General features: G+C 34.4%; 1 protein-coding gene and 1 pseudogene across 4 annotated transcripts in view; one reads left to right on the forward strand and one right to left on the reverse strand.

Annotated features, from left to right (window-relative positions):
- Positions 1-25,939, reverse strand: part of MYO1B (myosin IB) — a 204,809-nt gene that overhangs the window by 102,424 nt on the left and 76,446 nt on the right. For all 4 annotated transcript variants that reach the window (XM_074302829.1, XM_074302826.1, XM_074302825.1 and 1 more), the window contains exon 4: positions 2,812-2,906. In XM_074302829.1, the coding sequence (XP_074158930.1) occupies positions 2,812-2,906 (95 nt within the window). The remainder of the gene's footprint in view (positions 1-2,811; positions 2,907-25,939) is intronic.
- LOC141559681 (shieldin complex subunit 2-like) lies at positions 3,649-6,036 on the forward strand (annotated as a pseudogene).

The raw sequence follows: 25,939 nt of genomic DNA on the forward strand, positions 1-25,939 counted from the left end.
TGAGGGCAGGGACTAATGTTGGCTTTTGAATTCGTAGCCCCAGCCTTTGGCACACAGTGAAGTATTTAATTCCTTCCTTCCTTTTTTTAATTCCTTTTTCCTTTTTTTTTTCTCCCCTTCTGCCTCCATGGTCAAAGATCACTAGCCAGAAGTTTCAAAGGGACTGTTTGCCTCAAGTGAGTTTGCCATATGAAAAAAAATTGTAACAATTAGCTACTCAATAATCAAATGTGTGAGTGTATGTGTTGTTTTTTTTTTTTAATTAAGAAGTGAGGTAGTATTTAAGCAGAAGAAAATGATCATTGTTGAAAATTATAGAACTTGATGATGCCCTGGGCAACGTATTGAGGCAGATGACCAGTAAGGTCCCTTCATATTTAGAGTCTCCGATTTTCAATGTTCTTGTTATTTTAAAAATCCCTGTCTGTCAATCTCTGTTTCCCTACTATCCAGGGAATAGAAGAGAAAAGAAAGACCAATTACTCATAGTTTAACACCTTCATAGTTCCTCTCCTGATCCTTCTTCATTTTAGTGCCTTCCCTGCTTATTACTTCCTATTTATCCTATATATAAATTATTCAGTTATTTTCAGTGTGAATTCCTCAAAGGCAGGTAGTGTCTTTTGCCTTTCGTTGTATTTCCCATGCTTCACACAATACCTAGCACATAGTAGGTGATTAATAAATGTTTGTTGGCTAATTGTAAAGAGAAAAGGAATTAGAAAAAAAAATTTGCACTCTGTTGGGTATCACCAGAAAAGTGAACTGAGCCAGAAAAAGTCCTAGAAAAGGAAGGAAAGCACAAACCTTAAAACTATTTTATCTGGGCTCAAGAAATTGAATGAAATACCAGTGGGTAATACCATTAAATTTCATTTCAGTGGGTACCTTGGGTCAATGGAAAAGAAAAATGTTATAGTTAACTAAGTAGCCTCTCCAAGGAAATAGAGACAAATTAAAAAGTATGTTGCACATGATTGATCTGTTTTAAAACATTTAATTTTATGCATACTTTTCATTTAAGGCTGCAAAAAATTCTCATGATTACTCAGATTCTTTTCTGAAAAACAAGAATTTACAGATTTTAAGTTTTCAAAATGCCATTTTATCCCCAACATCCTACTCTTTTTTTTCTCCCCTCCTCATCTCCACCACCACACCATTCCAATCAAGGAAGTTCACCAACAAAGACTGTTGACAGTTTTGAAGAAAACAACTGTTTTGAGTCTTTTCCTGTATAGCTGGGCACCATGTGTAGACTAAGTTTTACATTCAAGATCAAACACATGAGATGCTCTGAATAGAGAACACAAGAGAAGCCCCCAAGTTTCTTTTAAGGTAGATTACATGCTCAGCAAAAACCATGCAGGATAAAAGCTCAATCCCTAGGAAACAGAAGAATCATCACAAAGGGAAATCACACATTTATCTTAAAGATTTTTTTCTAGAGAGAAGGAATTAATATATGTTTATATATTAAATCCAGGCAACTTTAGAAAATAAAATGAGAAAATATGCAAACCAAACCTGGAACTGCATAATTTTGGGATTACTTGGTAAATCTCAACATTAACTAAAATAATGGAATAATGGAGTCAAAAATCAAGAGTTAGAAGGGCCATTTAATCTGGATTTTTCCCACTTTTATAGCTGAAGAAAACAAATCTCAAAGAGTTGTACATGATTTGCCCACAGTCACACAGGAATTGAATGTCTGCACAGGATTTAAGCTCAAGACTTCTCCAATCTAGGAAATGCTCTTTCCAATGAAACATGCCGTCTCCTAAATTCTGGCTGGTTCTCATCCTTTGAACAATTTGCCTTATAGTCTAGATCCATTGTAATCTTCCTAGTCACTTATATTCACCCTGAAAAGTACAGCCTAGTGGGAGAAAGAGCCAACACAATGGCGACCATTCCAACCCCATTCCAAAACCCATCTTAGATGATCAGGAGGTAGGAAGAACAACTACTGCACTAAGTGCTCTCCCCACTCCCTCTCCTTGGCTGACTCCTTTACCTCAACTTATTGACATCTTACTGGGTTTGGATGATATGGACTCTGTTCCTTCTGATGAGATGCAGTTACCAAGTTCTTCCCTGTCAATGCTTCTTAAGATTCTTAGCATATGCCCTGCCCTAACAGTTCCTACCTATCTTAAATACCTATATACCTGAATGACCTCTGGGCCATGTCATCCATCCCACCTCAGGCGCTCGGAACTTCTGGGCCTTCTCATTTTCCCTGCAGCTGAAATTTGTTTTAAATGTCATCTTCACCAATTAGAATGTGAGCACCTTGAGAAAAGGGAATGTCTCAATTTCTATATGTATTCTCAGTGCTTAACACTTAAGAAATGATTTTTTTAACCATTCATTCAGTTACTCGTGAATTTGTTCAATCTAGAGAAAGGTAAATTGTAGCTCCCAAATTTATCATAGAGGCAAACATAGAACCTAGGATAGTGAAAAGAGCATTTGTCCTAGAGGCAGAAGAACCATGCTTCAAGTCAAGTCCAGTTTATCAAATAGTACTCATGTGACTTAGACAAGTATCGCTCTTTGGACTAGAATTTTTCCATCTGTATAACCAGATGACCTCTGAGGTCCTATTCAATTCCAAAATCCAATGACTATTTGCTGAGCTAACAAAAGAGATCTTCACAATAGGACAGCAATGTTTGATGTTCCTCCATCAACAGACTACAACCTTAACTTCTTCACCATTATCTTTTTTCCTTTATCACAGCCATTCTGTTTACTGTTTCAAGAATGAAAGGGGACCAAAAAAATGTTTCAGAATGATCTTACCGGTTTTCCCAGCTCCACTTTCTCCAGTAATAAGAATACACTGGTCTTTATCTTGGTCCCTCAGGGATCTATATGCTTCATCTGACAGAGCAAAGCTGTAAAAGCATGAAGAAACAATTCTTAGAATTCATTTAATCCAATCCAACGGGTAGTAATAGCGGATTCACTGTAAGATAATGATTAAATACTTACTAACAATGGACCAACGTTATTTACACATGGATCCATTATCAATGGATAATGCACCTGGGGCTTTTTTTTTTTTTTTTTTTAATTTCCCTTTTTGGTGAGGCAATTGGGGTTAAGTGACTTGCCTAGGGTCACAGAGGCCTGGGGATATTTCAAGTGCTTCACAAACCAAGAAAAGAAACCCAAATATTTTTTCCAAATTCTAAATAGCTAGTACCAGTTAGTCTATGACTAATTGGTAGTTTTCACTCTAAAAATTTTCTATGGATTGAACTTACTCTTAAAAATATTTATTCATGATGAAAAATGTGACCATACTTTAATGACATATAATACATCAGTCTGACATGCTATATTTACTATACCTGTTATTAAAGTACAAGAAACTCTGAAAAACAAAGAAATAAGTAATAATCTAAGCTAAGAACTATATAATACCAAGACTTTCCAGTTAATTAATGTCAATCAGAGAAATTAACAGGGATATTCTGTCATAAAGAAGAAAAAGATTTGTTCTCAGCATTACCCATGCTAATATTAGCATTAGCCAAATGGCAGGTAGTAACATCAAGGAGTTAATGATAGAATTGCCCACTTTCTAAATACATGGTAGACACTTTATGATTCACCTGAAGCAAAACTGCTAAAATGCAGGGAAAGTTCATCACAGGTAGCTACAAATGCAATGACCTTCATTGTTGTCCCTGCCTCTCTACCAGATCTGATCCAACTTCCCCAGTTGCCATTCCTGTGTGGATTCTGTACTTGAGAATAAGCATTCTACAATGCAAAGAAACTTAATCCCATATTGAGTCCATATCCTTACCCAGCTGATCCCTAACTGTGATGCCAGAACAATTCCTCATCTGTAAATACAGGAATAAGTATACCTTCGCTATTTTGCATAGTTGTGGTAATGGCAGAGGAAGGCGAAAGGGATGGGAGAAAATATTCTGTTAACTTTAAAGTCCTAGCTATGTGAAGTATTACCAATGGACTTTGGGTCCTTTGTTAGCTAATCTGAGAAATTAATCCATTCTAATATATACTGCAAGTAAGTCACAGAATTTCAAATTTGAAAGAGGGAGTAGACAGACCTCTATTATAATGATAAAGAACCCTTGTCTCTAAAACAAAAAACAAAAAAAAAAAAAACAAAAAAAAACCTAGTCATCTTTACTTGATCCACTCTGTCCTGAAGCAACTCTCTCCATTTTTGGCTCTAATGTTATGTAACTTTTCCTGCTATCAAACTTTAATGTGCCTCTGCAATTTCCACCCACTATTTACAGTTCTATGTGGTCAAATAAAACAAATCTAATTCTTCTTCTACATGACAACTTTTCAAAAACAAGAAGAATTTTGAACGTCCTTACTTAATTTTCTCTTTTCTAGGCTAATGTTTCTGACTTTTTTCTACTGATCCATAAACAAAAAGCCTTCACTATTCTAGCTCTATCTTCTTTGGACATCTCCAGCTTATTCATGTTCTTCCTAAATTACGATACACAGGTATCTACTAACCTAACAACCCATTCTTGCAAGAATGTAAAATATATCTTTCTTGCATTCATTAGTGAGTCAGTGGAGTTCTTGAAATCTTATGTCAAAAAGCCCTTTAAATCCACATTTTCTTTGGAGTACCAATTATTCCATCAAATATAGCAGTATCACAAGAACAAACTTGTTCAATGAATGCCAATTCATGGAAAATAACTCAAGTTCTTATATGATCACCATTCCTTAAATATTAGTCGTGAAATATGCAAGTATGGTCCCCTTGAAAAACCACCATGTAAGTCTTCTACTTCCTCTTAAAAATATATCCTGGTGAACTCTGGTAAGACTGGACCTTGGCATGATGAAGACTATTTAACATGTGTTCTGGAAACAGAGTGTATAGAGTCCCAGAATAATGATCCTTTAAGGACAATTGATGCAGATTACTATCATGAGCAAATATCTGAATTTGAAGTAAAGGACAACAGCATTTAAGTGAAGGAAAATGTCATTATCCTGTAAATGATAATAATAAAATCATGGACTAGCAGGAGAAATTTGAATCCAATTTCTGTTTGCAAAATCTCTTAAGAAAAAAAGCCAATGAATCAAAATGATTCTGATATCTGGTTTTTGGTCTGCAGTGCAAAGCAGATTACGATAGAGACAGAAGCTGTGGGAAATGATCATGTGCCATCAAAAAAATCATGAGACCATCATATGGGATTCTTTTCTCTCCAGATAATAGATGAGCTGAAGGCTAAAGGAATAATAAGGAAGATCTCAAGTTTCAATACAGCAGCAGACATTGGATTTCTTACTATTATAACATCACACAAGATAATCTTTGTAGCCCAAAGCCTGCATAAAGAACAGTTTTCTAAGTAAAGGAACTTCAAGCATGAAGTCATAACTAAAGGAAAAGTTGTAGGGAAATTCGACTAGGAAATTCCAATAATTTTGTGAATGGACCCAAATCAGGCAAACTCCCTTGAACTTTTTAGTTCTAATTATTGTGAGACAACAAACAACCTCATTCACTTAAACTATAGCAAAAGAATCAAAGAAAATACAGCATCTCAACTTTTCAAAACTCCTAATGAACAGCTCACATATGATTTTTGTGTTTTGTGTTGACTCAAATGAGTGCTAAATAGCACAAGAAAAATTTGTTCCTAACAAAATACTTTCCATAAATTTTCCATGAAATCAAACATCAAAAGATAAGTCAGATCCTTATGAGCACTGTATCAGAGTCCCTCCAGGGACCCAAGAAGGTTAAGTCGTTTTGTTCTTCAGATACCCATCAATCTCTTCCAGAGCAACTCTTAAAAAAATGTATCTAGGTTTGGCAAGTTTTTAAAATATCTCTACTAAAAATTGTGTTTGCAAAAGCCAGAGATATAATTATTTGGCTACGACCTTAAATCTTTGCCATGTGAAGGAAATACAAGCACAAACAGAACCAAATTCTGGTTTTAAGTTCCTCTGACAACTATTACAGTAACTGACTAATCAGAAATTAAGAAGCTGTGATGCTGCTGCCTTTGGGATGCTAACATAATTTCCTGGAGATACAAGTTTACTAACAGGTGAGAGCCTTGTGCTACTAGCAATTGTTTTATTTCACTAAAAATCTTTCTCTCCAACCACAAAACAAAAAAACTATGATGCACAAAATTCAATAAAACAACGCTCCAGACTTGGAGCTCCCCAAGGTGGAAGACAGTGGGACCATCATTTCCTTATTCCCCAAAGTTATTTATTCTTTTCTTAATTAAGCCCAATATGACATGAGCTTTTTGGCTCTCACATGACATTGGTAATTCACTTTGAATATGAAGCCTACTGAAACACTCAGAATTTCAGATTAGCTACAGCCTAACCATCTCTCCTCTAAAGAGTTTGATTTGAACCTATCTACCTACATGTTATCTCCTGGTGCATTTTCAAAGAAATTATTCAACCTAAAGCAACTGATTCTGATGTCAGGAACTTCATACATTGACAGTTGGTGAGGACCATCTCTAGAGGGAGAAAGAATTTTTTCAGAATTCCTGCAATCACAAGACAAAGGCACTGACTGTTCCACCCACAAAGTGGGCTGATACAGTGTCAGTGGTAGTAAGCAGACTATCACCTACAATTTGGATTTTCCTAATAACAGCAAAATATCCCTGGGTCTTGTGAGTTAATGGATTATATCTATTATATTCCCATTTTGAATTATTCTTCAAATATTAGAACTACAAATTATAATTGTGCTTTTTTTTTTTTTTTTTTTTTGAGACTTTTCTAATCAAATTTTTGGTCTTTTTGTCCTCAAAAAAGGACATTCTTTTTGCATGACATAAGTAACTGCTATCACTGCTAATTGTCCTAGCACATTAAATTTAAGGTCCAAAAGTACTTTAATTTATTGGTTTTCAGTTTTACCTGAAGACTATAAAATATCCATCAGCTCTGGTCTTAATTAAGCATTTTAAAAGCTTTATATACACATATGATCTCATTTGAATCCCACAGAAACCTTGTGAAGTAGCTACTAAAAGTATTATGAATTCCCATTTCACAGGTGAACATATTGAGACTCTAAAAGGTCATAAAGCTAGTTGTCAGAGAAAGTATCAGAACTGATGGTCACTGGCTCCTAGTCCAGAAGAACTCTACAGAGACAGTCAAGAGAAGTATAACCTAAAGGGAGGTGAGAGAGAAGGGCAATTAACCCAAAAGCATATCTTTATGTGAAGACACAAGCACAGACTGGAAAATAGAGTGCTTATCCTTTTGTAGTTTTTATCCTGAAACTGGTTCAACCCCTTCCCTTATAAGAAGTAGAGCTGGTGAAACAGGAAGCTCGAGTCACAATGTCATCCCATCCTGGTTCTTGCCCCATTCTCTATATCTCAATCAAAACTTGACCAAATTTCTCATTGTCCTCTAGCTAAATCTTCCCCACCATACTGCTCTTAAGTCTACCACAGATTGTATTAGTGACATCTGAGTATTACAATCTAAGGCATCCCACCAGCCAGAATTGAAGACTGGGAATTCAGAATTTGTCTTAATTGATTAGCAAGGAAATTAAACTGGCAAAGAAAATATTTACATAGAATTCAGATGTCCAAGGGAGGAAATAATCTTTTAAAATATTAATCTTTTTTAAAAAAAAACTTACACAAAGCACAAGTCACACAACACACAAGTGGTTGTTTTTTCCCCATTCTATAATAGATATCAAAAGCTAGAGAGAAAACACTAATGTATTCAAGTTTTATATTTTGGGTTTAGTGACATCATAAAATTATTTAATATAGTAATATTCCTTTAATACACTTTTTAAGTTATACCCTGAGGCCATTGCATATGAATATTTTGTATACCCAAATGGTAGGATATTTTAATTCACCTAAAAAGAACTACAATGCACACAAAAAAGCAGTCAGTTCCCTGTAACTTAAGGACTAAAAAATGCCTCTGTCAGTTGCTAGGATAAAACAGTCTACTCAAGTGTACCATAACTACAAGGGACCAAGGTCAATTCCTAGCTCAGGAATGATATTATGGTACACATCATAGGTTTTCATTATTCAACAGATAATCATAAAGAAGCCTAAAATATTAAAAAGAAGACTAGTTCTCTCCAAAGAACTATACTTAAGTCTCTTTATTACTATTTTTATGCTTGTAAAACTATGAATATATTTCATCATAATCATCTTAGAGCAGCAGGAAAGATAAAAGTTAAATAAGTATCATTTTTCCCAACACTTAGAAATGAGCTCTCAACAAAATATATCTTTTAATGAAATTCCTTTCTTCCTCCATTTTTTTAACTCTCAGAACAATCTTGCATTAATAGGTATAATATAAAAACATCTCTCTTAATTATTTCTAAGGTTGTTTATTAGATCTCTTTTTCTTCTTAATGTCTTCTTAAGAAAAGTACCAACAGCAAAAAGGGTACAATGTTATGACTGACCTTAAAAATGGCAAGGAAAGATGTTCATCTAAAGGGTCTTTGAAAAAGTGGCAATGAAAATAGAAAAAAAAAAAAACTTTTTTTAATGTGGCAAAGCATGAGGGAACACAGAGAGCCCTCCCAATCCATTGTCCTCTCCTTCCTTGGAAAGATTAGCACATTATCCATCACGACAGCCAAGACTACAAACGGGGACCACATGCCACTCTTCCAAACCACTATATAATGACTGCATCTAAATAAGTCTTTTGAGAAGTTCTTAAGTTAAAAACAGTTGCGAGCCATATGCTTCCTATTATTTTGTGAATGTGTCAGCATTGTTATTTACCACACACAAAAATGAGGGGTTTACAGTAATGAAGATAATGTGAAGGGCGAATGTGCCTTCTCTCTGACCACATAAAGGCACACAAAATGTCCTGCTGGTCCTCTAGTTGGGCTCTAAGTATAGGGAATGGCCTTAAGTTAAAGTGCTGCCTTTTCATCAGCTTCCCTACAGACCCAGAGCTGCTCAGGAAGCTACTCATTTGGAGGAAGACTTTCTGAAGCAAAAGCAAGTTGGCCATATGCTTTTAGACAGCTGTATCTATCATTTCTAGGTCTCGGGAGCTGGATTTGGGACTCATCTGTTACTTTTTAACATACCAGCATGCTGGGTTGCATGTTTCAAAATTGTCTTGCAGGTATTTATGTTCTCTTTTATTTTTGTTTAGAATGTTAATCTCTACAAAGACTTGGGGTACTCGTGAACAAAGAAGAGTCTCATTGTGTCTCTCCTCTTCCAAAACTAAATTTCATGTTCTGTCTCAGCCTTTCATACTGACTTCACCTTCACTCAACTCCAAAACACAAATGATTTTCAGATACCTCAAATCTAGTAAAATCCATATAATTAATCACCATCTTCAATATCATCTACATCTATTATGCAACAAATTTTTATATTTATCTAAATTTATTCATAATATAAAGCACAAGCTTTACTTATGTTGTCTCATTTGATTTCCCCCAAGGCCCTGTGACACAGGCACTATTACTCTCTCCACTTCACAGATGAAGAAACTGAGGCTGACAGATGTTATATAACTTGCCCAGGATCATACAGATGGTAAATATTTGAGGCAGGATTTAATCTCAAATTTTCCTGACTTTAAGTCCAGGGCTTTGTCTACTTTGTTACATCCCTGTCTAACTTCACTTCATTTCTTCCAAACATTTGAGTTCCTTAATCTTTCTCCTGATGATGATTGATGATGAGGATGAAGATGATGATGATGATGAGGAGGAGAATGAGGTTGAGGATGATGGAGAACAGCATTTAGATACTACTTTACATGTTATCTCAGGGCACACAACTTTTAGAGAGGTACCTCCAGATTACAGGTGAGGAAATTGAAGCAGAGGAAGGTTAACTGACTTGGTTAACTGACACAGCTAGTAAATGTTTTGAGACAGTATTCAAACTCATATAGTCCTGGTTCCAAGTCAAGTGCTCTATCTACTGTGTCACACAGTGAGGAATCACACTCTTGAACAAGTTCTGAAGAACCCCTACTCTTCTGATTCACTTGCCATCTCCAGGAACATAACTTCATTCCTACTGACAAGAACCAACCTCAGGAATCCTTTCCCAAATTTAGAAAACCATCAGCACAATTTTTATCTAGTATGTCTTTGCTAACAAATACTCATGAAAGATTTGCTTACCATGAGATTCTTTTTCGATCACTTGTTTCTTCTTTTTAAAGAAAAAAACAACTAATTTTAAAATTCTCAACTGAAACATCCCAAAAAAGAGCATTTGAACTTATATAGTAGAACTAAAGATCTGCTCATTATAAAGCATCTTTTCAAAATCAGCTTTAAAAAAAAACCTCATTCTCAAGGAGGTCCTCTGCTAATCTGTCTCTTCAACCTTCTGGGTTTTGTTGTGATCCACATTCTAAAAATCTGATGATTCCCAAACAGAAAAGAAGAAAAACTGGATAAATCCTTTCTAAATTGAAATTTCAGAATAAGCCCTATCCAAATATTGAGGTAATGTATTATAGTGGCAGACCTTCTTAGGCACCTGAGGATCAAGAAAGCCCCTGGTCAAAATTTACTCTCTCATATATGGGAAGAACATGAATATTACATAATATATGTGTGTGTATGTGTACATATATATATATATATATATGGAGAGAGAGAGAGAGAGAGAGAGAGAGAGAGAGAGAGAGAGAGAGAAAGGAGAGAGAGAGGAGAGAAAGAAGGAAGGAAAGAGGGAGGGAGGGAGGGGGGAGGGAAGGAGATAGAGAAGAAGGGAGAGAAGAAAGAAGGGAGAGAGAGATGGAGACAGAGACAGAGAGAAATAGAGAAAGAGAGATGAAGACAAAGACAGAAAGACGGAGACAGAAAGAAAGGGAAAGAGAGAGAAAGAAGGAAAGAGAGAGAGGAAAGAGAGGGAAGGAAGGAGAGAGAGTAGGAAGGAGAGAGGGAAAGAGAGAGAATATTACTTATTGTGATTGAGGATTATTATACTAGTGTTTTTTTTTTTTTTTTGGGGGGGGGGACAACATCTGGCACAGTGAACCAGGGCTAGGGCTCAAACTCTCCAAGTTCTATCATTCTAGACAATAACTTCACTCAATTAACCTTGTTCTGTTTCCTATGTGGTAAAGGAACGGTGACTCAAATTTCAAAAAATACAGTTGTGGAAAACAACTACATCTTTATCTGCCTTATATTCTTAGCTTAGCACATTTTTGCCTACCTGATGTACACCATCATAGTTAAACTGGAATAACAACAACAATAATAATTGCTTTTATATAATGCTTAACATGTGCCAAGTACTGTGCTAAGTATTTTACAGTTATTATTTCATTTGAAATCATTTCAATTACCCTGGAAAGTAGATACTATTATTATTCTAATTTCACAGATGAGCAAAACTGATGCAAACAGGGTAAATGATTTGCCCAGGGTCACAAAGCTAGTGTCAGAGAATGGATTTGAACTCATAACTTCCTGATTCCAAGCCCTGAAGTCTATTTAATTTGTTGCCTACTTTTGTCTATGCTCTCACTTCCTCACCCTGTCACATTTCAGCTAAAACTTGGGAATGTTGCCTATTATTTCTGTGCTAGAAGGCTTTACTATCTTCTCATAACATGTTAATACAAACACATTATATTCATGTTTTTCCCATTATACCGTCATCTACTTATAGCTAGAGTACTTACTGGAGAACATTCCTAACAATCCAAATGTTGGAGTGAAAAAAGATATGGAACAAAATTAGGCTATTCTTTCAGAATAAATAGCAACTGGAAAAATGTATGCTATGAGATTTTTATAAAAAGCCATTTATCTACCTTTAGGGGCATGAGTCTATGAGGTTCTTCATGTTTAGGGCAAGAAATGCTGAAGAGTTTGTTTAAATAGTTGCTATTGTTTTAAAAGGCTTTGGCTTTTTTTCTGCAATGAAAATATTTAAAAGTCATAAAACACAAAGTTGCAGAGAAACAGATTTTAGGTCAGAGTAAGGGAAAACTTCCTAACAATTAGCATTGTCCAAAAGTTACATGTTTGCTTTAAAAGTTAGTGGCTTCTCTCTATAAGTGGAAGCTGATTTGAGATTTCTCTTCATATCCTTTGTCCATTAGCAAACAATTTGGCTTTGCAAAAATAATAATGTGTTTATATACATTACAAGTAAACCTTACCCAAAAGGCTACAAAACATGGTTTCAACATTAGTTGATTCCACACTGAAATAGTAGCATTATTTCTATGAAACTTGAGTTTTCCTTTAACTTGCATTATTGTGAAATTGATTAAGGATATCAAGTAAAAGAATATGGCCACATATTAGTAAAAAAAAGAAAAGAATCCCATCATTATTTCCTTTTCAAAATGTGGCAACAGCAAGGATTAAGGTCATATAATCATGTAATTAAAATATAATCTTTTTTTTTTTTAAAAGTAAAACTTTTTCAACATACTTTTTTCTGAGGAATAGAAGAGTTGGCCTATAATTTCCTTAATGTAGGGAATTCCTCAATATGGAAATCCCCTCATCTCCCCCTAATTTCCATAATCTCGATGAACTATTTGGGATAGTTCTATTTTCAGGAGCCAGAATGGTGGCTAAAATCAGAGGGCATGGAACGTAATATTCTGGAAGGCAAAGTTAGAACTACTAAGAATCACCTGCCTGATGAAATTAATCAAAATATTTTAAGAAGAAAGCGGATCATTCCATGAAATAAAAAGATTTTAAACTTTCATAATGAGAAGACCAGAATTGAACAACAACAACAAAAAAAAAATATCAATTTCTAACATCAAGCCCCAAGAGAAACCTAAAATGGGGGTGGGGGAGAATGCATAAGGGATTCAATGGAGCTGAACTATTTACATATGAAGATGAAACTTGTTGGTCTATTGCTCACCCACCCATTTTCCTCTGTACTGTAATATATTTTTCATGACTCTTCATGTGAAATAATTTACCCTATCCTACCTCTTCTTTTCTTCTTTACCCAGTGTACTCTTTTCTTGTTCCTTATTTATGTCTTTAAAATATCATTCCTTCAAATTTATTTTATACCTCTATAAGGAAAGGGAGGAGGAGAGGGGGAGAAGGAAAAGGGGGAGGAAGAGGAGAAGGGGAGGAAGGAAGATGAAAGGAAGGAGGAGGGGAAGGAAGAGGAAGATGGGGGATGAGGAGGGAGATAAGGACAACAATAGGAGGAGGAGGAAGAAAAAAGAAGAATAAAGAAGGAGGAGGAAGAGGAGAAAGAAGAAGAAAGGAGGAGGAGGAGAAAAAGGAGGAAGAAGAGGAGGAAGCAATCCTGATCTCAAATAAAGCAAAAACAAAAATACATCTAATTAAAAGAGATAAGAAAGGAAAATAGGTCCTGTAAAAGGTACCCAGCTTCTTGAACTGTGGTTCTTGATCCTATATAGAATCTTATAAATGAATTCAGGGAAGTTGCAAATTATGGTTTATTATCAGTAAATGTTTGGTTTCTATACCTATTTTATATACCTATATACCAAGGATCACATAGAAATTTCTTGGGTTTAAAGGAAAAGTAGGAAAAATTTAAGAAGCCCTGATATAGAAAAAGTAATAATATCACTACTAATCATATATGTACCAAGTGGGATAGCATCCAAATTCTTAAAAAAGAAGTTAAGAGGATTACAAGTTCATGACCAAACAAGAGATAGATAACATTACAAAACGTAAAATTGATCATTTTAATTATATTAAATTAAAAGGCTTCTGCACAAACAAAACCAATGCAACCAATATTAGAAAGAAAGCAGAAAGTTGAAAAACAATCTTTACAGCAAGTGTCTCTGATAAAGACGACCATTTCTCAAATATATAGAGAACTGAATTTATAAGACTATAAGCCTGTTCACCAATTGATAAATGGTCAAAAGATATGAACAGACAGTTTTCAGAAAAAGAAATCAGTCATCTATGAAGTGCTCTATGAAGAGCATATGAATATGCTCTAAATCACTTTTGATCAGAGAAATGCAAACTAAAACAATCTGAGGTAGCACCTCACACCTATCAGATTGGCTGATATGACAAAAAAGGAAAATGATAATTATTGGAGAGGATGTGGGAAAATTGGGATACTAATGCACCATTGGTGAATTGTGAATTGATCTAACCATTCTGGAGAACATATTGGAACTATGCCCAAAGGACAACAACTTTGCGTCCCCTTTGATTCAGACCTATTAGGTCTATATCCCAAAGAGATTTTAAAAAGGGGGGAGAAAAGACCTACATGTGCAAAAATATTTATAGCAGCCCTTTTTGTGGAGGTAAAATATTGAAAACTGAAGTGATACCCATCAATTGAGGAGTAGCTAACTAAGCTGTGGTATATGCATGTAATGGAATACTATTGTGCAATAAGAAATGAATAGGCAGATTTCAGAAAAACATGGAAAGCTTGTACAAATTGATATGAGCAGAACCAGGACAACATTGTACACAGCATCAGTAACACTGTGTGATGATCAACTATGAATGACTCTGCTCTTCTCAGCAAGGCAAATACAAAGAACTCAAGAAAAAAAAATGCTATCACTATCCAGGTTAAAAAAAAAACTGATAAACTCTGAATATAGACTGAATCATATTTTTTGCTTACTTTATTTCTTTTTCATGTGTTTTTTTCCTTTTGATCCATTTCTTCTTTTACAACTATAACTAATATAGAAATATATTCAACATGACAGCACATATGTAATCTAGATCAAATTACCTACCATTTTAGAAATATGGGAGAGAAGAAAAAGAAGAGGAAGAAAGAGAGAAGAATATGGAATTCAAAATTTTGTAAAAATGAATACTAAAAATTGTCTTGACATGTAATTGGGGGGAAACAAAATACTCTTTAAAAAAAGAACCAGTTGAAGCACTGTGATTTGCCCACAATTAACCTATTAAATATGTTTTACTAGTAGAACTGAAATCAGTCAGAAAATAGATGATTCCTAAGGGTAAGAACATTTTGTTTTTCTTTCTTCAGCACCCAGCACTGAATCTGATATACATGGATGCAAAATAAATGCTTGGTACAGTGGAAAGTGAGATAAATTTGAATACTGACTTTGGTAATCAATACCTAAAAGACTTTTCTTCATCTGTTCAATAAAAGGGTTAGATTAAATATGATGATTTCTAAGTTCCCTCCCTATCCCACATTCCATTGAGTTCTATTTTATCTATTATGAGATTCTTGCATTCAAGGCAGGTCTGTAGCTTTCTCTTAAGTTACTGAAAAAGACAATTCCTTAATAGCTACAAAACACAAAAATAATATCTCAGTGATGATTCACTTTGAGATGACATCTGTTTTAGAATGCCACTAATAAAAACCATCAAAGCTAGGCTCTAAAATAGAACATGACAAATATTCAGAGAAAAGCATCTGCCCTGTTTAAAATGATTACATAGGTCTTTGGAAAGTAGACGACCATCTTTAAACAAACTGGGTTGAAAATCTGATATGATGTCATGTAGACTAGGCCATTTAAATAGGACTGATGTCTTACTGAATGAAGCACTCATAAGCATACCATAATCAAGAAAATCCCATGTAACCACTAAAATAATATAACAATGGTTTCTGAGAAAGCAACACATACAATGCTTTGCATATACTACAATCTATTTTTGGACTGTATACATTCTACAATTTGGAAATGGGAAGGACAGGCTTAGGAATACGCTGGAAAAAACAGGAAAATAAAATGTGCCCATGACACTTTAAAAATATTTTATTTTTCAAATTACATATAAAAATAATTTAACATCTTTTAAAAATTGAGTTTCAAATTTTCTCCCTCTCTTCTTCCCCTCCACCCTCATTGAAAAGGCAAGCAACCATGCAAAGCATATTTCCATTAGCCATGACACATACTTTTAACTTTAATCTGTATTAACATTTTTTCCTTTCTTAAGTCTAAACATTTTTCTTAAATCTAAGCAATAAATGAAATAATTAAACCCAGATTAATACTACTGTTTTTGCTAACTTCCAAGATGTAAACCATCACAGTGAAAATTTTTAAATCAGAAGTTATGTGATAGAGCAGGCCTATTTTAAAGACTCACTGGATAAAGACCTACATTTATTTCAAAATTTTAGCATTTATAGAAACAAAATTGATTTTCAAAATTCACAAACTGGGTAATGTAAAATAATTTAAAGCCAATAGTTGTTTTTCAGAACATCAGTTTCCCCTGTCAATATTCTCTGAAGTGTTGAAGCTATTATCTGAAGTTGTTATTTCACAACCCCTCAACCCCCGGAATTTCCCTACATTTCAGAATTGAACAGGATAACTCCCTATTGGGGTCCAAGGTTATCTGGTCTGCAGTTCCTCCTATAAAGAATAGCAGCACCTTTTTTTCTATGAGGAGACAGATCCGAATGAGTCAAAATGATGAGTTATTTTCAAAGATAAGGTGAAAAAAAATCAGATGTTAGAGATTACCACTAAGAAGTAGATTAGAAGAAATTACTACAGGAAGGAATTTGACTTGATAAGATAGGAAAGCAAATGATAAGAAACAAAGAGAGGAAAATAATTAAGGAGGAAACAGGATAATGGGATCTTAAAAGTTGTTATTTTTAATCCATTGTTTGTTACTACACTTCCCCCTTAAAGTGTAAGCTCACAAATTGATAGAGTAACCTAATTTAAACACCACATAAGGTCTCTCAAACTTCTGTCCTAGCTGAGCTTTGCAAAGAGTTGAAGTTCTAAAAACTTAGATCTAGAACTCAAATGAACCTCCCAGTTCATCTACTCTAACCCCCTCATTTTTACAGATGAAGAAACTGAGATGCAGGAAAATTAGGTTACTTCTTTCAGGACACCTGAGTAATGGACAGTAAAGGTAAAATATGAACCATGGTCTTCTGGCTCTAAAACCAATATTCTTTTTAAGGAAGTATTCTTTTTGCTCCACTTCCCCAGGAAATTTTTGCACAAAGAAATGAGGAAAATCAGGAGACCACAGGTCTAAGACCTGCCATAGCTACTTCAAATATACTCAACAATGTTTGGTTAGTAGTATCTTATTTAGCTAGGAGGTGCAGGGGATAGAGCATGAACAAAGGAGATGGGAAGATCCAATTCAAATCTGGCTCTAGGAATTTGTGAGCAATGGAGGATAATAATAGTGAAAATAGCTTTTATTTTTATAATGTTTATTATGGGCCAAGCACTGTGCTAAGCACTTTACAAATATTATCTCATCTGGTCCTCATAATAATCTTAGAAGACAGATGCTATTATTATTCCTATTTTATAAATAAGGACACTGAGGATAAAATGAAATGCTATTTGCAAAGCATTCTGTAAAATTTAAAGTATAGTATAAATGCCAGCTACTGTCTCCTTAGTGTCTGCAATGGTTACACGCTGCCAAAGGCTAAAAAGACAAAGAAAATCAAAAATGAAAAGTCAGGATCTTCTGTAGACATTGACAACATTAAGCAGCAATGAATGTAGCCAGGCTTTTGTTTGTAACACACGTGGCTAAAATTCAATAGGCGTAAACCCCGATCAATTAGGACTTTGAAAATATAGCAGTAAATAAAACATAATAGGGTTCAGTTGGCACATGCCCAATGTGATCAAGGGGGACTAAAGATACCACAGGCGAAAAACACTGGCTGAAATCACAGTCCTCATTTGTGCTTCAGAGGATCAGTGGCTCTTTCCACTATACATCCTATCTCATATGCTACTCACATAAGAGTTTGCTTCTAATATATTGTCAACTGTGTCTAGGTTAAGAGTTCTAGTGAAAGGCTCCCAATACACTCAGTAGACCTCATATGAAGGACCTATAGGAAGAAGGGAAGGGGAAAAAAGAAAGCATTTATTAAGCATCTACTATGTACCAGGCACTGTGATAAGCACTTTTACAATCACCACCACCACCACCACCACCACCATCACCATCATCATCATTATCACCAAAGCATTTAACAATGTCAAGCCCTATGATAAAAGTACTTTGCAATTTTTACCTCATTTGAGGTAAAAATATATACCTCATAACAAGCCTGGGAAGCAGATACTATTATTATTTCTATTTTACAGATGAGGAAACTGAGGCAAAAGTACCCAGGTCATACATCTAGTATCTAAAACTGGTTTAGAATTCATTTCTTCCTGTGTGGAGGTCCAGCACTCTAACCACTGTGACATCTAATGTTTAGGGCAAGAGTCACACATTGGGCACGCATTGCTGGAGAGAATCTCAAAAGAACAGAGCCATCCGTGAGATCATAAACCCACAAAAGGTCCAAACATAATAATGACATAAAGTTGGACAAAACAATGTTATTTGGAGTACCTGACTTTATTTAAGGGGATGGCAGGTGGTGAGAAGATATACCAAAAATGTCAAAACAGATTTTTTTAAAACAAGCCCTCAAGCAATTTCCCCCATCTTTTAAAATGCATGTATTCCACACTAAGTCACATTTTCCACAATTATCAGAATTTTAGCCAAAACAGTTAAATATATTTCAATTTTTATATAGAACAGGCTTACAAATCCAAGGTAAATACAATCCAAACAGAAACCACAAAAGTACTTCAAAAATTTTTTTGTCACAAATGCAGATTATTTCAAATACTTTTAATAGTTTGGTTTTCATGGTTATTACTGGCAGCCTCATTCCAGGTACAGCTTTACTGATCTTTTTATTTGTCCTTGAGCTTTTAATGTGAAGTCTAGATCCATTTACTTTAGAAAGATTCCAATAAAACTTTTTTCAACTCAATTCTCATAATTCATACAACAACATCCTCTACTGATTTCACACATGAACACATACACACACAGAACCCTGGTCACAGTTGTTTGTATGTTGTCTTTCCCATTGGAATATGAATCCTTGAGATCAGTAATTGTATTTTTGTCTTCTTTACAACCCCAGCACGTAGCGATTCATAAATGGTTATTTGATTGCTCACAAGAGATATAAGGTTAGCTAGTAACATTCATTAATAAAGCATTTTCTTCAAATGCTTTCAAATAGCAGACTATAGTACTGTTTGACTTACTATGACCTAAGTGTTCAACACCATTCCAATTTAAAATGTAATGGGCAAAATAAATCATTCACTAAATTTATAATACTATATTACTATAGTAGAAAGTTAAGTACCTTGAGGGCAAGTATTGTGTGAGTCTTTTAAATTCTCTCCTGCCCTCTTTCCCTCTCTCCCCCCCTCATTGAGAAGGCAAACAATTTAATAAAGATTATACACTAATACAAGAACATATTTCCATATTAGTCATGTTGTAAAAGAAAACTGACCAAAAAAAATAGAAAATAAGGTAAAAAAAAGCACCGTAAGACTGTAATATGCATTCAAATTCAATCAGTTCTTTCTCTAAAATGGAGAGCATTTTTCATCATAGATCCTTCAGAATTGTTCTGGATTACTACATTGCTGAGAATAGCTAAATTATTCACAGTTGGTCATCATAAATATTGCTGTTACCACGCACAATGTTCTTCTGTATTTCCAGATTTTCTTTTCCTGAAAGCATCTGATCTTTTTAAAAAAAAATTTATATGTCTAGGTCCTGGCAGGTTATTATGTGCTTAATAAAACTTTACTGAGTGATTGCTATACTATTCCCACAAAGAGTTCACTACCTAATAGACTACACAAAATAATCACTGTAAAAGGCAGTACATAAGAAAAATAAAATGGTGTCACAAACTAAGTACTTTAATAACACAGAAGGAAAAGATGATTACTTCTGTTCTGGGTAATCTGAAAGATTGACATGGAAATGAAGGATATGGAACAACTTGGGAAGATTTCCAGGAACTGATTCAGCATGAAGTGAAAAAAACCAACAGATTGATACAATAACGTAAAAGAAAACAACAATGAAAAGATCAAGGGCTCTAGAGTCAAAATGTTGCCTCTGGCTCCCATGCCTAGCACCTATAGGATCCTAGGCAAGTCATTTAATATCCCAGAGCCTCAAATAAAAGGGCACATTAGAGTGTCACAGAGATCACTCCCAAATCCCAATCCTGGTATTCAATGACTCTAATAAATGACTCTCCAGACAGAAAATATCCATTAAAAGTATGGAATGAGGCATATATTGTGATAGATGATCAAAATGTTATTCTATTTTGAACAATTGTACTTTGTTGTCATAAGGGAGGGTGTTCTGCCTACGCAGTGGGAATCAATAGGAAGTAACAATAATGGTTTAATTGAAAAGGATAAGTAAAATAGTTGTTCTTAAAATGGCATTTGAACTGACCTTGGAGAAGTGCATAGTTTAAAAAAAAAAGAGATGGAAAAGGAAAGGCATTTAGGCATTAAAAATAGTAAAAATCTAATGTCCAGAGGAAGGAAAAGGGTATGCATGCATGGGAATCGGACAATTGGCTGGAGCATAGGATTCACTTGCAAGAAGTAAAGACAACCTGTGCTCAGACTGCACATTTGACTTGAAGCATGAAGACACATGATTTGGGAAGAGAGATACTTTTTTTAAAAAGTCATTTTTATTTGGAATCAAATTGGAAATATATCCCATACTTCCAAATACTAAAGTAGAATTTATACAGGAAGACAAGCAAAGAGAAATACAGAAATATTCCCATTTAATAGCTAAATTAATCTTTTCTATATGCTAATGAGACATTTGAAAAGAATCACACATGGGAATTCATTATATAGGGAGAAATAATGCAAATTTTAACTATATATACATATGTATGTAGGTGTGTGTGTGTGTGTATGTATGTATATATATATATATATATATATATATATATATATATATATATATATATATATATATATATATATATATATATATATATATGTCCCTAGCCTTTTGTGAACAAGAGAATGCATTGATCTACAACTTGTGGTCTGAAAAATCAACCATCTGATTTTTAAAACCCTTAGTATTGGAAAAATACTGGGGCCAGGGACATTTAATTCAAAGTTAAGATACTACAAAAGCCCTACGAATCTTTCTTTTAGTATTTGTGTTAACCAAACAGAATATGGTCATTAAATCGTCAAGGACAAAACTGCTTATGCTTTTCAAAGCTGAGTAAGAAAATGAAAGGATTACAAAAAAGTGTGTGTGTGTGTGTGTGTGTGTGTGTGTGTGTGTGTGTACACACACATATACATATATTTAAAAATATAGAGTTCTAAGTTCCCAAGATTATTTTTAAAAAGAAAATACAACACAAAGTTCTTCTGGAAATCTATTTCACACCTTATATTTAAAATTCTTTATTCATGTTTCTTATTGAACTTCAGAAGTCCCAATAATCAGATAAGCATTCTAAGAAACCCTTAAGGCTTAAAAAACAGAATTTCTTTTATTAGTATTCAAGGGGATTTGTCAATTCTCTTCTTTCTTGAAGACCTCTGAATATAAGATCCTTTAGTACTTCCTCAAAAAAAAAAAAATGTCCTTTTTCGTTTCTTGATCCATTCTTGTGTGTGTCTTCTTATAAGTTTTTCATATATTAAACCATCCCATTGCCCCAACCCAACTTCTTCCTTATTGGTTAAATTACTACTCCATTAACAATCATAGTTACATTCTGGAGCAAGGTTTCTTGAAGAGGCCAGAATTATACCTATCTTGCCCCACTTCTAGCAGACCAGTTTTTTTGAAGGAATTTTAAGAGCAAGAGAATTTTATCTAAGGATAGGTTTTCCATAAATCCTGGCTCAATTAATTCAACAAAGTTTCCAACATATATTTATGGTAAAGGTGTAACTAAGGCAAGATGATAAGAGCTTAGCCAAAAATGTCAAATTTAGGAAACACAGTTTTTGAGGGTGCTAACAGTATATTCAGGAGTATAGAAACAACAAAAAAAGCTTAGTTTTTCAAGTTAAAGTAAAACGTCACCAGATGTCAGACTAAAGTGAGCAGTTTATATTTTAGATGTGATTTGTGATACTTGTCAAGGGCCCAGAAATTCTAGCTATACACTTCACAGGTTAATTCTTCACATCCTAATTTACTAGGAACAGAAAAATCTTCTAATAGCTGTGCTTCCCTAAAAAACCCTTCCCTATTCACATACTTTTCCCATTTCATTTAGGCTGCCTATGGGTCATTGTCTTATGCTACAAACTTCCCTGATGGTAATATGTATGATTAATCACTGGTCACAGAATCTATGGTTCATTTGGAAATGTGCTTGCATAGGCCAGAGGCCCTGAATGACAATCTCGCTTCTGATATTCACTACCTTGTGATTTGGGGCAAAATATTTCTTCTCCCTGGACTCCAGTTTCCTTTTCTATAAAATAAGACAGTTAGCTAAACCATAAGATCCCCTTCCAGATCTAGACATATGAATCAATGTAGTCAACTTCTCTCCTGTGACTTTCTTCTTATTAACAGTTTTCAATGGAGTTTGTGAGAAACAGAGTAATGTAATGGCAAGAATGCTGGACTAGGAAGAGGGACCTAGATTCAAATAGGTCTTGACATCATAAGATGCCAGCTATGCCAAAAGCATAAGTAAGAAAAACAACCTGAAAAATTTCCATTTATTCACTTCTTATTGACATATTCAAATATGTTAACAGGGCTAAGATCAGAGCATCAAGATAAGTATACAAAATAGGCTATAATTTTTTAACTATAGTACTGATGAACTAGAAATAGCTACTTAAGGTTATCTGGCCCACTGCCTGACCTCTGGTTGTGAAAATGGAAAATTATTTACTCTGGAATACTTGTATTTTACTGCTGAGTCATTTTTCTATTCAGATAATTCACAGATTTTTATTTCCACATTTTCCCTTTCCCTAAAGCCTTCTTTCAAGTTTTTTCAGTTCAAAACAATATATTTGAGAAGCAATGACAGGCAGAAAAAAATATTCAAAATAGAACAGGGGTCATGGATGACCAAAGTACTGAAGAGATAAAAATGGACAGGGACTGGCAGCTGAGTAGTCATGTGAGATAAGAAAAGGAGAGGGGCAAAAAGAACCCCAATATTTCTAACATGGAAGATTGGGAAAAAAGATATTAGACTAGAGGCTCAAGGGAGCAACAAATATGAGAATCATTAGAACAGAGGTGAAAACCCAAGCCTTGGGGAATTAAGTAAAATTGACAAAGGAGAAAACATACACAAAAAGACAGAAAGAGACAAAAAGAATAAGAAGACTATAGGATATGAGAAGAGAAAAGCTTAAATGGAGGGAATAAGAAAGGAATCCTGAGAGAAGACAAGAGAGAATACGGTTAAAAGTCAAAGGAGGAAAGATTATCAAGGAAGAGAAGGCAAGAAACAGTGACAAAATCATCAGAAAGTTCAATATGCCCAAGGAATTGAAAAAAAGGTCATCGTGTTCAAAGTCAAATGAGCATTCATTGAAACACTATTAAAATAACCAGAACTGCCATTCTTCAATACTCATAAAATAGTGAGGTTACCAATAGAGAAAGTAATCATTACACAGCAAATATGATTACAACACATTATAAACCAGACATTTCATACTGAAAACTCTGAGATGATTCCATTTCCTATTACATATCAACATTTACTCAATATTTCAGGACTACTGTATAGAGACCAGGAAAACCAACGTGTTTTCAAATGCGTTATTTTTCCACTTGCCAAGTCAATAAAATGGTCCTATCCAAAACTCTCTTCCAGAACTACAAGCATTTGTAACTGCCTTTGTGATAACAAGTTTCATTTTATGGCACGATAATCTATCAACACATAAATTTCAACTTATCATCAGGGTTGGCTATCATTAAGTCTTGGATTTAAGCCACTTTACCAGGTTGGCTGTTCTTTGTTGCCAAAATAAGTCACTTTCTAGGTTTTAAAATATTGTCTCAAAAACACTATAAAACATTTTTAGCAGATAAGATTTAGAATTTAGCTCTTAATGAAAATCATGGTTAATAATTCTATTTTTAATCTGGACTTATAAATAGTTATATATGTGTCATATATAATATTGTTCTAACCAATGATACCATGAAATAATAAACAATAATTTACCATAAAATCATCAGCCCGGCTGTAATAACAAATTGTCAAATACCTGAGACAAATTAAATTCAATCCCTCTCTACATTCTGTATCTATAACCCTAATTCAATGGAAAAACTTAGTAAATTCCCGCTATTCTTGCTTTTGGGGAACATAATGATTCCGCTGAGTTTGAAATGAAACTAATATTGTTTTTAACCTCGCATTGTGTAGCTGTAATGAGCAGCAATGCGGTGTAGTGGATATCAAGCCTAGAGTCAGAAAGATTCACATTTACTAGCTACATGATTCTGAGCAAATCATTTAACCCTGTTTGCTTTATTTGTAAAATGAACTGAAGAAGAAAGAAAGCGACAAACTGCTCTGAATCTTTGACAAGAAAACCCCAAATGGAGTCAGGCAGACCTCAACTGAAGAACAACAAATGTAATAATGGAACATTCAGTTAGCATCATTAATTGATCAAGTAAAGTCTTCATCCCATAAGAGTTTTGAAGAAAGCTACACTTGTCATTAATCACAGCATCAAATTCCCCCATTTTCTATATTCATCACCCTTTGGGGAAAGGAGTTAACATTCATTTCTTAAAATTTCCAGGATTTTCAGAACACATCACCACAATTCATAATGAGTGGACATATGAATTGATACAGAATAGGTGAGCATCTAATTTTTGAAAAATTCTCATAGATTTTATGAACTACAGCCAGATATATTTGTGTCAAGAAAATCAATGCAATAGAAAGCAGAAAACAATGGGATCTTAAGTTGGATTATAAGACTATCTTCAAATAATTACAAAGCAAACTACTTCAGGAACAAGGGACACTATGAACCCCCACTGACATGCCACTTGCCCACAATAAATCAACAGTTAAGGCTGAGCCAGGGACATGTGCTTAGTGGCGTGGTAAAAGAAATAAAAAAGAATGGAAACATCTGAGATGGAAAAAAAAAAATTTGGTTATAATCTCCCCCAGACATAAGAATATAAAATGAAAAGGAGAGGTGATCACAGTCATTAAAAGTTAAGTATTTTAAAATATTTTAAGAGGAGTTAAATTTCATTCCAAGTTATAACCTGAGGTTTTCTAAACAGAAAATCGTGCATAGGTTACTTCATGTGGTGCTCAAATGTCAAAAGAAATCAAATCCACATTATAATAACTTCAGAAATATGTATTCTCTGAAGATTTTATTCGCCTTCTCTTCTCCTCTGAGGAGGCAAAGGCTCACTTGGACTTAAACCTCACTCTGATCCTTTCCAGTGGGCGAGAAGCACAAAGAAATGTGGCGTCAACAAAGAATGACTGTTAGAGGACTCAAAAATATTTAAATGACTGCCTGGCCCTACCTGGATTTTTGCTAGACATTGTAGGACTTTTTTTTATTTTTATTTTTACTTTTATTTATTTATTTATTTACTTACTTATTTTTAAGTAGACCAAAATTTGCCTGTGCTCTCTGAAAGCTTACATTGTTTGGCAGGGAGGCAAAATTTGCATGCGTGCAACAATTAAAACTCACCTGCCTCTGACACTTTCTAGCAAAGTATTTAACATCTATATTACTAATTTTCTTTACATGTAAAAGGGAGGGGTTGCATTCTGAAGGTTCTTCCAATTATACAACTATGATCTTAATGGATACCACAATAATAATAGCTAATACGAATGTGGTAATATTTTACATATGTCATCTCACTTTTGTGCCTTATAAACCTGAGGTCTTCCTGACTTCAGGACCAGAACAACTGAGCTACCAGCTGAGATCTACAGGTTTTTACTCTTCTTGGCTCTATCTCTTCTCCAACAGAGTATCCCTGCCTCAAATTTATCACATTATAGTTACAAATTATCAGCAGTTC

The sequence above is a fragment of the Sminthopsis crassicaudata genome, chromosome 3 (genome assembly GCF_048593235.1).
Source record: "Sminthopsis crassicaudata isolate SCR6 chromosome 3, ASM4859323v1, whole genome shotgun sequence".
NCBI classification, from domain to species: domain Eukaryota; kingdom Metazoa; phylum Chordata; class Mammalia; order Dasyuromorphia; family Dasyuridae; genus Sminthopsis; species Sminthopsis crassicaudata.